Genomic DNA, 13,207 nt, shown 5'->3' with positions numbered 1-13,207 from the left:
CTCAGGGTTACTACCCCAAGGTCCTAAGCAGGCCCAACACGGTGCAATGATAGCTTTCGCACAACTCCATAACAGGCTCACAAAAGTCTCTTCTGTAGCTTGTTCTTCCAGCAGGCTCACACAAGTCTCCTCTGTAGCTTGCCCTTCACCCGCACACATGCCATGTGCGCTCTCTCCTTTGACCTCCGTCCGCCATATTGGACCTTCCGCACCGCGCGGATCCTCCATTCTTGCGGTCACAATTCGGCCACTATACATTGGGTTATTGTACATGGAGGTCCTCTCTGCGGGGCAGCTGCCACACCGATACAATAAAAATGCCTTGTGCACCACCTTGTGTACCTAATGTAGATCTGACTCGTGTTTGCACTACCTCAGGCTAGGCTCACTCTTTCTGTGTCTGCTGTATCTCCTTCCTCCCAGTCTGTGCTCCCTATAGTGAGTGGTCTGGAATGGACTAGAATACTCTGGCTCTTCCATGCAGTACTTTGGGCGTCTACCTACTGTTGGCTAGCCTAGTGCAGACCCTCTCCAGGATTCCTGAACTACGTTACCAGTTTATCCCTTTAGGCATCCTACCACTAGCACTACCTCAAGGGACTAAGACAGCTATAGCCCGGCTCCAGCCCTACTAACTCCTTGAAGAATCCCAGGGCGTCCGTGCGGCCTGCAGCTCCAGCAGCTCCCCTGACTACCCCTGGCTCCTTCCCATGCAGCACAAAGTGGCAGCAGACACTCTCCCTGTTTCCCAGTGTCCCTAGCAAAAGCCTGTACTGTTGACAGGTATCTCAGCAGCGCCTCCAACTGTAACGGGTATTCCCTCTAGTCTGACCCACCCAATCTCATATTGGCCCGTGTGGTCTAACCAGCCCCCATTACATGGTCGTGTCTGTTGGTGCACCTGTAGGCAACAGGACTCCTGAGTCTCCCGCATGATGGTATTCGGGGAATGTCAGTCCAGACAGGCAGCTGAGGTAGAGTGTGCGAGTCCTACCAATATCACGTGCAGCGCCTCCACCTCATCAGGATCTATGCATCCACAGGGAGAGGGCCCTGATGAGGAACTCCTTCTTGGTGGTGCCTTCCACTGTAGAGTAACTTCACACTCACACAGTGGAGGTATCATTGAACAAGACATCTTTATTGTTGCTTGGTGGGCAAGCTGCCCTCCACAGCCAGCTGTCTTAGCCGCACATATTGCTTTGCTGTCCCTTTGACAGGTACGCACTCCCAATGGAGTGGGATCCCCTCTCCCCATAGGGAGATCACCCCTGTGCCAGGTCCCTGGACACAGTATGGCTCTTATTCAGCTTGCTGTAGAAATGGACCACTAGTTACGGTACTAGTGGTTCCTTTCTTCCCAACGCACTCCAACAACTCAGCAACCAACTAACTTTGGGCAGTGCTGTGCCTTATATACTTCAGCTGTCACAGCTCTGATGCCACTAACTGTGTACTCAGAGCATGTAGCCACTCCCACCCATACATAGGGCACCTCACCAGGGTGTGAGGGCAAACCTCCATGATTACTGCTGGCATCCTTGTACTTACCAAGTTTACTGCCAGCAGAGGAGACAACGGCAGACCATTCTACATGCATGGCTACATAAGTCTAATATCTTTTTTGTCTATTTGTTCAGTTGTGATGCTGTAATAAATGTTCTCTTATTTCTTTGTTTCTTTATAGATTTCTTTCTACAGGACCATCATTTCGTGCCTTGGCCTTCTCATTCAAGATGGGAAAAAGCACAGTGGCATCAATAGTACATGGCATCTGCGTTGCTATTTACAACTCGCTGCAAGCAGAGCAAATGCCATTCCCAACAGTGGACAATTTGGAAGATGTAGCAAAGGGATTTGAGTTTAAATAGAACTTCCCAAATTGTGTAGGGTGTATAGATGGCAAGCATATTAGAATTAAACTCCCCGCAAAATCCGGAACAATGTTCTACAACTACAAACATTATCATTCCATAGTGTTGCAAGCTGTTGCTGACGCAAAATGTCGCTTTATAGAGATCGATGTTGGAGCATATGGAAAGCAAAGCGATGGGGTGTTTAGAGCATCTTCACTATACGGTTGATCGAAAATAGTACAATTGTGGTCCCAGCTGCAAAAACATTGCCATCAAGTACCAGAGAAAAGTTGCCTCATGTACTTTTGGCGGATGAGGCCTATCCTTTGTTGAAATAACTCATGAAGCCGTACCCCAGGAAAGACTTAACAAAAGAGGCAGAAATATTCAATTACAGACTATCTAGGGCCCGACATTGCGTGGAGTGTGCATTCGGTATAATGTCTGCTAAATGGAGAATACTATTGAAAGCAATAGAAACATCTGTGCCAAATGCAAAAAGTATTGTGAAATGTGTGACTGTCCTGCACAATGTGATTATAAATTTGGAAGGTTGTAATGATCTGTCTATAATGGATTCTGTAGATGTACTTCCTGGTTCTCTCAAGAGAAATAAAGCCAATAATGTACTGTACCAGGGAAAATGGCAAAATGCATACGTGATTCCTTCAAAGATTACTTTAATGCTGAGGGAGCCGTGCCATGGCAAAATGACCTGTAAAAAATCTGTTTCTTTTTCTGAAAATGTACACATGTCCATCTTTGATATACTGAATGTATTTAACATTGTTAATCGTAATAAACGTGTTTTGTTTGATGAATAATTACTTTCGTCTCTCCCCTCCACCCCTCCAGTCACTCACATCTGTCGTTACCTCTGTACTTCATTGTGTAGAATAAAGATGGGAAGTAAATCCCCAGTAGGTGCTTCCAATATCAGGATAACAATAGCAATATAGCCAAAACGTCCAGGAAGTAATATATCTTCTGAAAAATTTGCAGTATATAAGTATAGATGCTCACATTGTAGCCATAATGTGGCATATCAAATAAAGGGTGAAGAGCCCCACAGTGAATGTGTGAAATGAGAAGCAAACAAAGGGAGCCCACCACACACCCACTAATGGGAATAGGACACCTACATCCCTAGGCTAGAGCAAATGAATAGCCTGACTGCTTTGAAAAACTGCATAGCATTGAAGAAAAGAATTCACTCACGGTTGTAAATGTCCTGGAAAGTACAGCGTGCCTCCTTCCAGTAGTAGGTAAATCACAGTGAAAAAGAATGGTGGAGCACTGCCTGGAAAAATAAAGGGCGGGAGGCTGGTCGCAAATAGATTAAAAATGCCTTATTCTAGGGCATAAGTAGACCAAGCTACAAAAAACAGGTTCTCTAACGCGTTTCGCGCTGTCGTAGCGCTTTGTCAAAGAGTAACCAGTGTTCAGAGAAATGTCCTATTTATGGATGCTTGAATGAGGAAGTGAATTCGCGCCAAAAACACCCCTACCGATCACATGGTCGGATAAAAACTACGGGTGCCTCAGCCCGAAACACCACTCCATTCAAGCACACACAAAGTGTAATATCTTTCTTTTATTTTTTTATGATTGTGTTTTGTTTTTTTAGTTGATAAAGTTTCATTTGTTTTGTTGTTTCTGTTTTGTTCAGTGAGCACTTTTGTCCTCCTTGGGCTTCCGTAGTCATTTGACCCGATCGCCATTTTGGTTTCAGGGGAGGCACTCGGTGACGAAACAGCTGCTGACAAGACAGACAATCAGTAAGTCTGTTGTTGTTATTGTTTTTACAATGTTGTTTACACTTTGTGTGTGCTTGAATGGAGTGGTGTTTCGGGCTGAGGCACCCGTAGTTTTTATCCGACCATGTGATCGGTAGGGGTGTTTTGGGCGCGAATTCACTTCCTCATTCAAGCATCCATAAATAGGACATTTCTCTTAACACTGGTTACTCTTTGACAAAGCGCTACGACAGCGCGAAACGCGTTAGAGAACCTGTTTTTTTGTAGCTTGGTCTACTTATGCCCTAGAATAAAGCATTTTTAATCTATTTGCTACCAGCCTCCAGCCCTTTGTTTTTCCAGGCAGTGCTCCACCATTCTTTTTCACTGTACTTCATTGTGTGTGTGTGTATCGGTGTATATGTGTGTGTGTGTCGGTGTATATATGTGTGTGTGTGTGTGTGTCGGTGTATATGTATGTGTCGGTGTATATGTGTGTGTCGTTGTATATATGTGTGTGTGTTGGTGTATATATGTGTGTGTGTGTGTGTGTTGGTGTGTCGGTGTATATGTATGTGTGTTGGTGTATCGGTGTATATGTGTGTGTGTTGGTGTCGGTGTATATGTGTGTGTGTGTGTATATGTGTGTGTGTGTGTGTGTATTTGTGTGTGTGTGTGCCTGTATGTCATTTTGTCGATATCTATGTCCTTATATATTTTTCATGTTACAAGTCAAATATATATTAAGAAGAGAATCAGGCAATTTTATAAACCAGTTAAAAATGTATTAACAATTGAAAACACAACATATAAGTAAACTTTTAAATAACCTTTTCTTTAAACTGTAAAATAATAAAGATTCCCAACGTATTTCAAATTACTTCATGCCAATACATTTCTACTGGGAGGCGTCAAATTCCTCCACAGTATCATGAACAAGTTCCTGAAACTTTCGTCTGAAACGAAGTTATGACATTTTGTCCAGTGGCGTGATGTGCTGTAAAAAACTGTTTACAAAAATCCATGTCCTCATTGCTGTCCGCCATCATTTCATGTACAAGTCCAAATTTCTGTTCCTCGATATTAATCATTTTACGATGTAAATCGTTAGTGCTCCTGGATTTTTTTGGCGACTGGTTCAGCAGCCGCCACACACACAGGAACTACCTCGTCTTCAACGAAGGACATTTCAACGAAGCTGTCATCCTGTGTACTTGTTTCCTCCAGGTTTGACTCGGTTCTTGCTGGGAGCATTTGTTCTTTCAGAAACATCATATTAGCAAAGTAAGGCCACGTTGATGTATATTCCGTGGTGGTGCTTGGACTGGGGTCCCCTGATCGTGGTGGCTTCACTTTCTTTAACTCTCTGCTGAAAGCATCTCTAAAATTCTTCCATTTATTTTTGGCAACATCCGCTACAAATAGAAATAAAAAAAAAATATTTTATTGGAATACATATAAGATATTACATTATTGTTGTAGGGGGTATGGGAAATCTGTTACCACAGGGGGGGGGACGCTGTAGGGGGTATGGGAAATCTGTTACCACAGGGGGGGCGGACGCTGTAGGGGGTATGGGAAATCTGTTACCACAGGGGGGGTGCGGACGCTGTAGGGGGTATGGGAAATCTGTTACCACAGGGGGGGTGCGGACGCTGTAGGGGGGTATGGGAAATCTGTTACCACAGGGGGGGCGGACGCTGTAGGGGGTATGGGAAATCTGTTACCACAGGGGGGGGGTGGACGCTGTAGGGGGTATGGAAAATCTGTTACCACAGGGGGGGGGGCGGACGCTGTAGGGGGTATGGGGAAATCTGTTACCACAGGGGGGGCGGACGCTGTAGGGGGTATGGGAAATCTGTTACCACAGGGGGGGGGGTGGACGCTGTAGGGGGTATGGAAAATCTGTTACCACAGGGGGGGGGGCGGACGCTGTAGGGGGTATGGGAAATCTGTTACCACAGGGGGGTGCGGACGCTGTAGGGGGTATGGGAAATCTGTTACCACAGGGGGGGGCGGACGCTGTAGGGGGGTATGGAAAATCTGTTACCACAGGGGGGGGCGGACGCTGTAGGGGGTATGAAAAATCTGTTACCACAGGGGGGGGGGGTGCGGACGCTGTAGGGGGTATGGAAAATCTGTTACCACAGGGGGGGCGGACGCTGTAGGGGGTATGGAAAATCTGTTACCACAGGGGGGGGGGGTGCGGACGCTGTAGGGGGTATGGAAAATCTGTTACCACAGGGGGGGGGGGGCTGCGGGCGCTGTAGGGGGTATGAAAAATTTGTTACCACAGGGGGTGCGGACGCTGTAGGGGGTATAGAAAATCTGTTACCACAGGGGGGGGGGGGACGCTGTAGGGGGTATGGAAAATCTGTTACCACAGGGGGGGGCGGACGCTGTAGGGGGTATGGAAAATCTGTTACCACAGGGGGTGGGGGCGCTGTAGGGGGTATGGAAAATCTGTTACCACAGGGGGGGGGGGAGGGGCGGACGCTGTAGGGGGTATGAAAAATCTGTTACCACAGGGGGGGGGGGTGGGGCGGACGCTGTAGGGGGTATGGAAAATCTGTTACCACAGGGGGGGTGGACGCTGTAGGGGGTATGGAAAATCTGTTACCACTGAGGGGGGGGGGGGCGGACGCTGTAGGGAGTTTGAAAAATCTGTTACCACAGGGGGGGGGGGCGGACGCTGTTGGCGGTATGGAAAATCTGTTACCACGGGGGGGGGGGGGGGGGGCGGACGCTGTAGGGGGTATGGAAAATCTGTTACCACGGGGGGGGGGGGGGGGGCGGACGCTGTAGGGGGTATGTAAAATCTGTTACCATGGGGGGGGGGGCGGGCGCTGTAGGGGGTATGGAAAATCTGTTACCACGGGGGGGGGGGGGGGCGGGCGCTGTAGGGGGTATGGAAAATCTGTTACCACAGGGGGGGCGGACGCTGTAGGGGGTATGGAAAATCTGTTACCACGGGGGGGGGCGGACGCTGTAGGGGGTATGGAAAATCTGTTACCACGGGGGGGGCGGACGCTGTAGGGGGTATGGAAAATCTGTTACCACAGGGGGGGCGGACGCTGTAGGGGGTATGTAAAATCTGTTACCATGGGGGGGGGGGCGGGCGCTGTAGGGGGTATGGAAAATCTGTTACCACGGGGGGGGGGGGGGCGGGCGCTGTAGGGGGTATGGAAAATCTGTTACCACAGGGGGGGCGGACGCTGTAGGGGGTATGGAAAATCTGTTACCACGGGGGGGGGGGCGGACGCTGTAGGGGGTATGGAAAATCTGTTACCACGGGGGGGGCGGACGCTGTAGGGGGTATGGAAAATCTGTTACCACAGGGGGGGCGGACGCTGTAGGGGGTATGGAAAATCTGTTACCACAGGGGGGGCGGACGCTGTAGGGGGTATGGGAAATCTGTTACCACAGGGGGGGCGGATGCTGTAGGGGGTATGGAAAATACTTACGTGCAATGTTCAGATTGAGCCCTATCTCTTTCCAGAGCTTGTCATGCACCATCCTGTCATGGTATAATTTTGCACGCTGGTTGTATAATGAATCCCTCACCGAGACCTCTGTTATCAGTAGCTCAATAAGTGCAGGATCCATTTTACCTTTACCAGTCTGTAAAATCAATATACTCACAATTCTCTGCAGCTACTTGTAGAAACTTGGTGCTTCCTTCCTATTGGCTGGTTCCCGGTCACGTGATGAGCCCTCCGCGCCGAAACGTAAAACATGTTGTCGGCTTCAACTCCGCACGGCTGCGGAAGCATGCGGCGGCATACACTAAAGCCACCCACTGTGCCGATGCAGGGGGTAAGACAGGAGGCTCAGCGCTGTCTTCCACACCATGCCCGGGCCCTTAGACAGGTCTGCAACCCTGCCTTTCACCATTATCACCTAGCATACAGTGCTTACACTGCAGCAACGGATTCTGGGAAATGACATGCAAATGAGCACTCAATGTGTCACCTTTTGCCTGAAATCCATTTTTACATGGAACCCATATTAGCAAATGCTCTGCTGTTCGCAGCTTTTAAGCACAGCATGGGATTAGATGCAAAGCCAGTCAAACCAAAATTGTGTGCTCATTACCATGTTAATTCCCAGAATTCCTTGCTGCAGTAGAAGCACTGTATGCTATGTGATAATGGTTGAAAGGCAGGGTTGCAGACCTGTCCAAGACATGTGAATGTGCTCACAAGTGAAATTATTTATTGGAATATATCCGCCACTAGAAATCATGGGGCCCAGGACAAATTAACGGAGCACACACCCCCCCCTGATTAATCCGCCTATCTTCCCTTTGTAATCCCCACATCTCACCCCCTCTCGCCCCTCCCGCCATTAAACCCCACACTGCACAGCGTAGTGTGTGTGTTCCTTAGGGGTGGGAAAACAAGATGTTGGGAGAGACAGAAAGGGAGGAAGGAGAGAAGAGGAAGGAGAGGAGAAGGGGGAGCAGGGGAGAGACAGAGTGAGAGAGGGGGGGAGAGGAAGAGAGGGGGAGGAGAAAGATGGGAAGAGAGGAGTGAGAGAGGGGAGAGAGGGAGAGACAAAGAAAGGGGGGGGAGAGGAACAGAGGGGGAGGAGAAAGATGGGAAGAGACAGAGACAGGGATATTGGATGAGAGAGAGGGGGGACAGGGATAGTGGACGAGAGAGGGGGGAAGGGATATTGGATGAGAGAGGGGGCAGGGATAGTGGACGAGAGAGAGAGGGGGGAAGGGATATTGGATGAGAGAGAGGGGGACAGGGATAGTGGACGAGAGAGAGAGGGGGGAAGGGATATTGGATGAGAGAGGGGGGCAGGGATAGTGGACGTGAGAGAGAGGGGGGCAGGGATAGTGGATGAGAGAGAGAGGGGGGCAGGGATAGTGGATGAGAGAGAGAGGGGGGACAGGGATAGTGGATGAGAGAGAGGGGGGGACAGGGATAGTGGATGAGAGAGAGAGGGGGGACAGGGATAGTGGATGAGAGAGGGAGGGGGGACAGGGATAGTGGATGAGAGAGAGGGGGGGGACAGGGATAGTGGATGAGAGAGAGAGGGGGGACAGGGATAGTGGATGAGAGAGAGAGGGGGGACAGGGATAGTGGATGAGAGAGAGAAGGGGGACAGGGATAGTGGATGAGAGAGAGAGGGGACAGGGATAGTGGATGAGAGACATGGGGGGCAGGGATAGAGTGGATGAGAGAGAGGGGACAGGGATAATGGATGAGAGAGAGGGGGCAGGGATAGTGGATGAGAGAGAGAGGGGACAGGGATAGTGGATGAGAGAGAGAGGGGACAGGGATAGTGGATGAGAGAGAGAGGGGACAGGGATAGTGGATGAGAGAGAGAGGGGACAGGGATAGTGGATGAGAGAGAGAGGGGACAGGGATAGTGGATGAGAGAGAGAGGGGACAGGGATAGTGGATGAGAGAGAGGGGGACAGGGATAGTGGATGAGAGAGAGGGGACAGGGATAGTGGATGAGAGAGAGGGGGCAGGGATAGTGGATGAGAGAGAGGGGGGACAGGGATAGTGGATGAGAGAGAGAGGGGACAGGGATAGTGGATGGGAGAGAGAGGGGACAGGGATAGTGGATGAGAGAGAGGGGGGACAGGGATAGTGGATGAGAGAGAGAGGGGACAGGGATAGTGGATGAGAGAGAGGGGGGACAGGGATAGTGGATGAGAGAGAGGGGGGACAGGGATAGTGGATGAGAGAGAGGGGGGACAGGGATAGTGGATGAGAGAGAGAGGGGACAGGGATAGTGGATGAGAGAGAGGGGGGACAGGGATAGTGGATGAGAGAGAGGGGGGACAGGGATAGTGGATGAGAGAGAGGGGGGGACAGGGATAGTGGATGAGAGAGAGGGGGGACAGTGGATGAGAGAGAGGGGGGACAGGGATAGTGGATGAGAGAGAGGGGGGACAGGGATAGGGAGAGAGGAGAGGATCTGAGTGAGCTGCTGCCCTGGAGGAGGGAGGGGGCCTGTTAGAGGCCTGTGGAGGGGGCCTGCCGAGCTGCCTACTGAAAGGTGCCCACAGAGGTGCCTGTCAGGGGAACCTCCCTTCTACCAGTCAGGCACCGGCAAGGACACCTCCCAGCAGGCCCCCTCTGCGGATCAGATTAGGTGTTTGCCGGCAGGATAGTGAGGGGGGAGGCAGCAGCTGGGGGTCGGCACTGGGAGTGGTGTAAGAGGGACTGGGGGAGATGAGGGGGACATATGAGGGGGACCGGTGGAGGTGTGAGAGGGGGCTGGAGGAGATGTGAGAGGGACGGGGGGGAGATGAGAGGGACATGTGAGGGGGACCGGGGGAGGTGTGAGAGGGGGCTGGGGGAGGTGTGAGAGGGGTCTGGGGGAGGTGTGAGAGGGGGCTGGGGGAGGTGTGAGAGGGGGCTGGGGGAGGTGTGAGAGGGGGCTGGGGGAGGTGTGAGAGGGGGCTGGGGGAGATGTGAGGGGTCTGGGGGAGATGTGAGGGGACTGGGGGAAATGTGAGAGGGACTCTGCCCCCCCCCCTGTCCCTCTCTGTCCTCCCCCCCCCCTGTCCCCTCTCTGTCCCCCCCCCCCTGTCCCTCTCTGTCCTCCCCCCCCCTGTCCCTCTCTGTCCTCCCCCCCCCTGTCCCTCTCTGTCCTCCCCCCCCCCCCTGTCCCTCTCTGTCCTCCCCCCCTCCCTGTCCCTCTCTGTCCTCCCCCCCTCTCTGTCCTCCCCCCCTCTCTGTCTTCCCCCCCCTCTCTGTCCTCCCCCCCCCTCTCTGTCCTCCCCCCCCCTCTCTGTCCTCCCCCCCCCTCTCTGTCCTCCCCCCCCCCCTCTCTGTCCTCCCCCCCCCCTCTCTGTCCTCCCCCCCCCCTCTCTGTCCTCCCCCCCCCTCTCTGTCCTATCCAACCCCCCCCCCCCCCCCTGGTCTCTCTCTGCGGCAAAAGAAACAGTATAATGATAATCAAGTAGTGATATGGAAATATTTTAAGAAAGACAAATAAATAATTTTTTTCAATCAAATATTGTGATTTTCATTTTTCACAATAAAAGGGCAGTACAGTCTCTCTTCCCGCCCCGGCTCACTCCCCCCGGCTCACTTCCCCCCCCCTGCCTGGCTCACTTCCCCCCCCTGCCTGGCTCACTTCCCCCCCCCCTGCCTGGCTCACTTCCCCCCCCCTGCCTGGCTCACTTCCCCCCCCCCTGCCTGGCTCACTTCCCCCCCCCCTGCCTGGCTCACTTCCCCCCCCCTGCCTGGCTCACTTCCCCCCCCCTGCCTGGCTCACTTCCCCCCCCTGCCTGGCTCACTTCCCCCTGCCCCCGGCTCACACCCCCACCCCTGCCTGGCTCACTTCCCCCCCACTGCCCCGGCTCACTCCCCCCCACTGCCCCGGCTCACTCCCCCCCCTGTCTCTCTCCCTTCCCCCCCCCCCGGCCCTCCTTCCCCCCCCTGGCCCTCCTTCCCCCCCCCTGGCCCTCCTCCCCCCCCCCCCTGGCCCTCCTCTCCCCCCCCCCCTGGCCCTCCTTCCCCCCCCCCTGGCCCTCCTTCCCCCCCTCCCTGGCCCTCTTTCCCCCCCCAGCCCTCCTTCCCCCCCCCTGGCCCTCCTTCCCCCCTCCCTCGGCCCTCCTTCCCCCCTCCCTTCTTCCCCCCCCTGCTCTCTCTACCCCCCCCTTCTCTCTCTACCACCCCCCGGCTCTCTCCCCCCCCCGATTCTCCCTCCCTCCCCGGCTCTCTCCCCCCCTCCCAGGCTCTCTTTCTCCCCCCCTCCCCGGCTCTCTCTCCCCCCCCCCCGGCTCTCTCTCCCCCCCCCGGCTCTCTCTTTCCCCTTTCCCCAGGCTCTCTCCCCCCCGGATCTCTCTCTCCCCCCCCCCCCGCAGCTTTCTCCCCCCCCACCCCCGCTCTCTCTCCCCTCCCACCCCCGCTCTCTCTCCCCTTCAGAGAACCTGTTGCTAAAAATTTTGAATCTCACCACTGCGCAACCTGCAGAGAGACGCGAGTAGGGGCGGAAAAAGCGCGTGCAGCTCGGGGGGCCACAGGTTGCCGACCTCTGCTGAAGGCCGTGATTATACTGAAAGCGTCAGACCGCGCGCCGCCATAACACATTGCAGTATTCCAATGAGCGTGCAGTAAGCGCCCGCGCCATCACGCCCTGCAATTTAGAACAGACCTCAGAATTTGATCTTACCGGGCGACAGCCGCATCACTGAGTGGTTCAGCCAATGAGGGCGAAGCGCTCGTGTGATGTCATGGCCACGCCTCCGATGCCTCCTGCCTGCAGGGCAGATTTGGGGCGGGCGCATCGCCCTGAGGGAGCGCGCGGCCGCAGATTTTGGTATGATCACGGCCTTGGGTAAAGCTCTTACCTCCCAGAGGGTTTATTTTAACACTTTAGCCCGTTTGAAGAATCATAAGACGTTTAAGTCAACTTTCTCATTGAACATTTGTAGAGAAAATGAGCCAAGCTGCCAGAAGCTGTTTTTCAATGTTTAGCGTCTTTACTAATGAGTGTAAATGACACTTCATATACAGCAGGTTATGGGACACAGTATTACAGTAAATGGCCACCATGTTTCTTCTCACATCCCAGTATAGGGATCTCTCCTATTATCACACGCTGGTAGCAGCTGAGAGAGCTCAGGGGCTGAGCCCAGAATGTGACGCACATCATCATTCTACAGCTCAAAAAATGCCATGTTTATGTGCTACCTGATTTCCGTGGTTACAGCCCAACCGCCCTGTACCTGAGCCCTGTGTCACTGGGCTTGTGATGTTATCACTTGCTGCTGACTGCAATAACCTGCACAGCTGCTGACTGCGTCTGCAAGGAGTTTCCTCCCAACGTGAGCTACTTGTAGAGCGGATACTTGGACATTTCAGAGCGGAAGGAGCCTCCCAGCGTAAAGGCGCACTTTCCCCAGGGAGAGAGAGACACCTCGGGTAAGATCTGATTAAAGGACAACCTTTGAGGAGCGGGCTTAGTGTGTGTGTATTTCAGGAGGGGTCTTTATTGTGTGTGTGTGTGTGTGTGTGTGTGTGTGTGTGTGTGTGTGTGTGTGTGTGTGTGTGTGTGTGTGTGTATTTGGGAAGGGGGGCTTATTGTGTATGTGTGTATTTGGGAAGGGGCACTTACTGTGTATGTGTGCGTATGTACTGTAGGAAGGGGGGCTTATTGTGTGTGTGTGTGTGTGTTTATGTGCATTTGGGAAGGTGCTTACTCTGTACAGTATGTGTGTGTATTTGAGGAGGGGTCAGTAAAAAAGGGATCCAACGCTCTACGAATTTTTAGTTATAAGCTAATTTATGAGAGAGAGGGGACAGGGATAGTGGATGAGAGAGAGAGGGGACAGGGATAGTGGATGAGAGAGAGAGGGGGGACAGGGATAGTGGATGAGAGAGAGGGGGGACAGGGATAGGGGAGAGAGGATCTGAGTGAGCTGCTGCCCTGGAGGAGGGAGGGGGCCTGTTAGAGGCCTGTGGAGGGGGCCTGCCGAGCTTCCTGCTGAAAGGTGCCCACAGAGGTGCCTGTCAGGGGAACCTCCCTTCTACCAGTCAGGCACCGGCACGGACACCTCCCAGCAGGCCCCCTCTGTGGATCATATTAGGTTTGCCGCAGGATAGTGAGGGGGAGAGGCAGCAGCTGTGGGTCGGCAAA

General features: G+C 53.1%; 1 protein-coding gene across 1 annotated transcript; it reads right to left on the bottom strand.

Annotated features, from left to right (window-relative positions):
- Window positions 1–4,390: 4,390 nt before the first annotated feature.
- LOC142486168 (uncharacterized) lies at window positions 4,391–9,606 on the bottom strand (the record flags this gene model as incomplete). The annotated part of the gene is made up of 2 exons (XM_075584821.1): window positions 4,391–5,007; window positions 7,235–9,606. A coding segment is annotated over one exon (1,667 nt), but the record flags the coding sequence as incomplete, so codon positions are not given.
- Between the last annotated feature and the right edge of the window lie 3,601 nt (window positions 9,607–13,207).

The sequence above is a fragment of the Ascaphus truei genome, unplaced genomic scaffold, assembly GCF_040206685.1.
Source record: "Ascaphus truei isolate aAscTru1 unplaced genomic scaffold, aAscTru1.hap1 HAP1_SCAFFOLD_761, whole genome shotgun sequence".
Lineage (NCBI taxonomy): Eukaryota > Metazoa > Chordata > Amphibia > Anura > Ascaphidae > Ascaphus > Ascaphus truei.
Note: the sequence above shows the minus strand (reverse complement) of the source record. Positions and strands in the feature narration are given on the sequence as shown.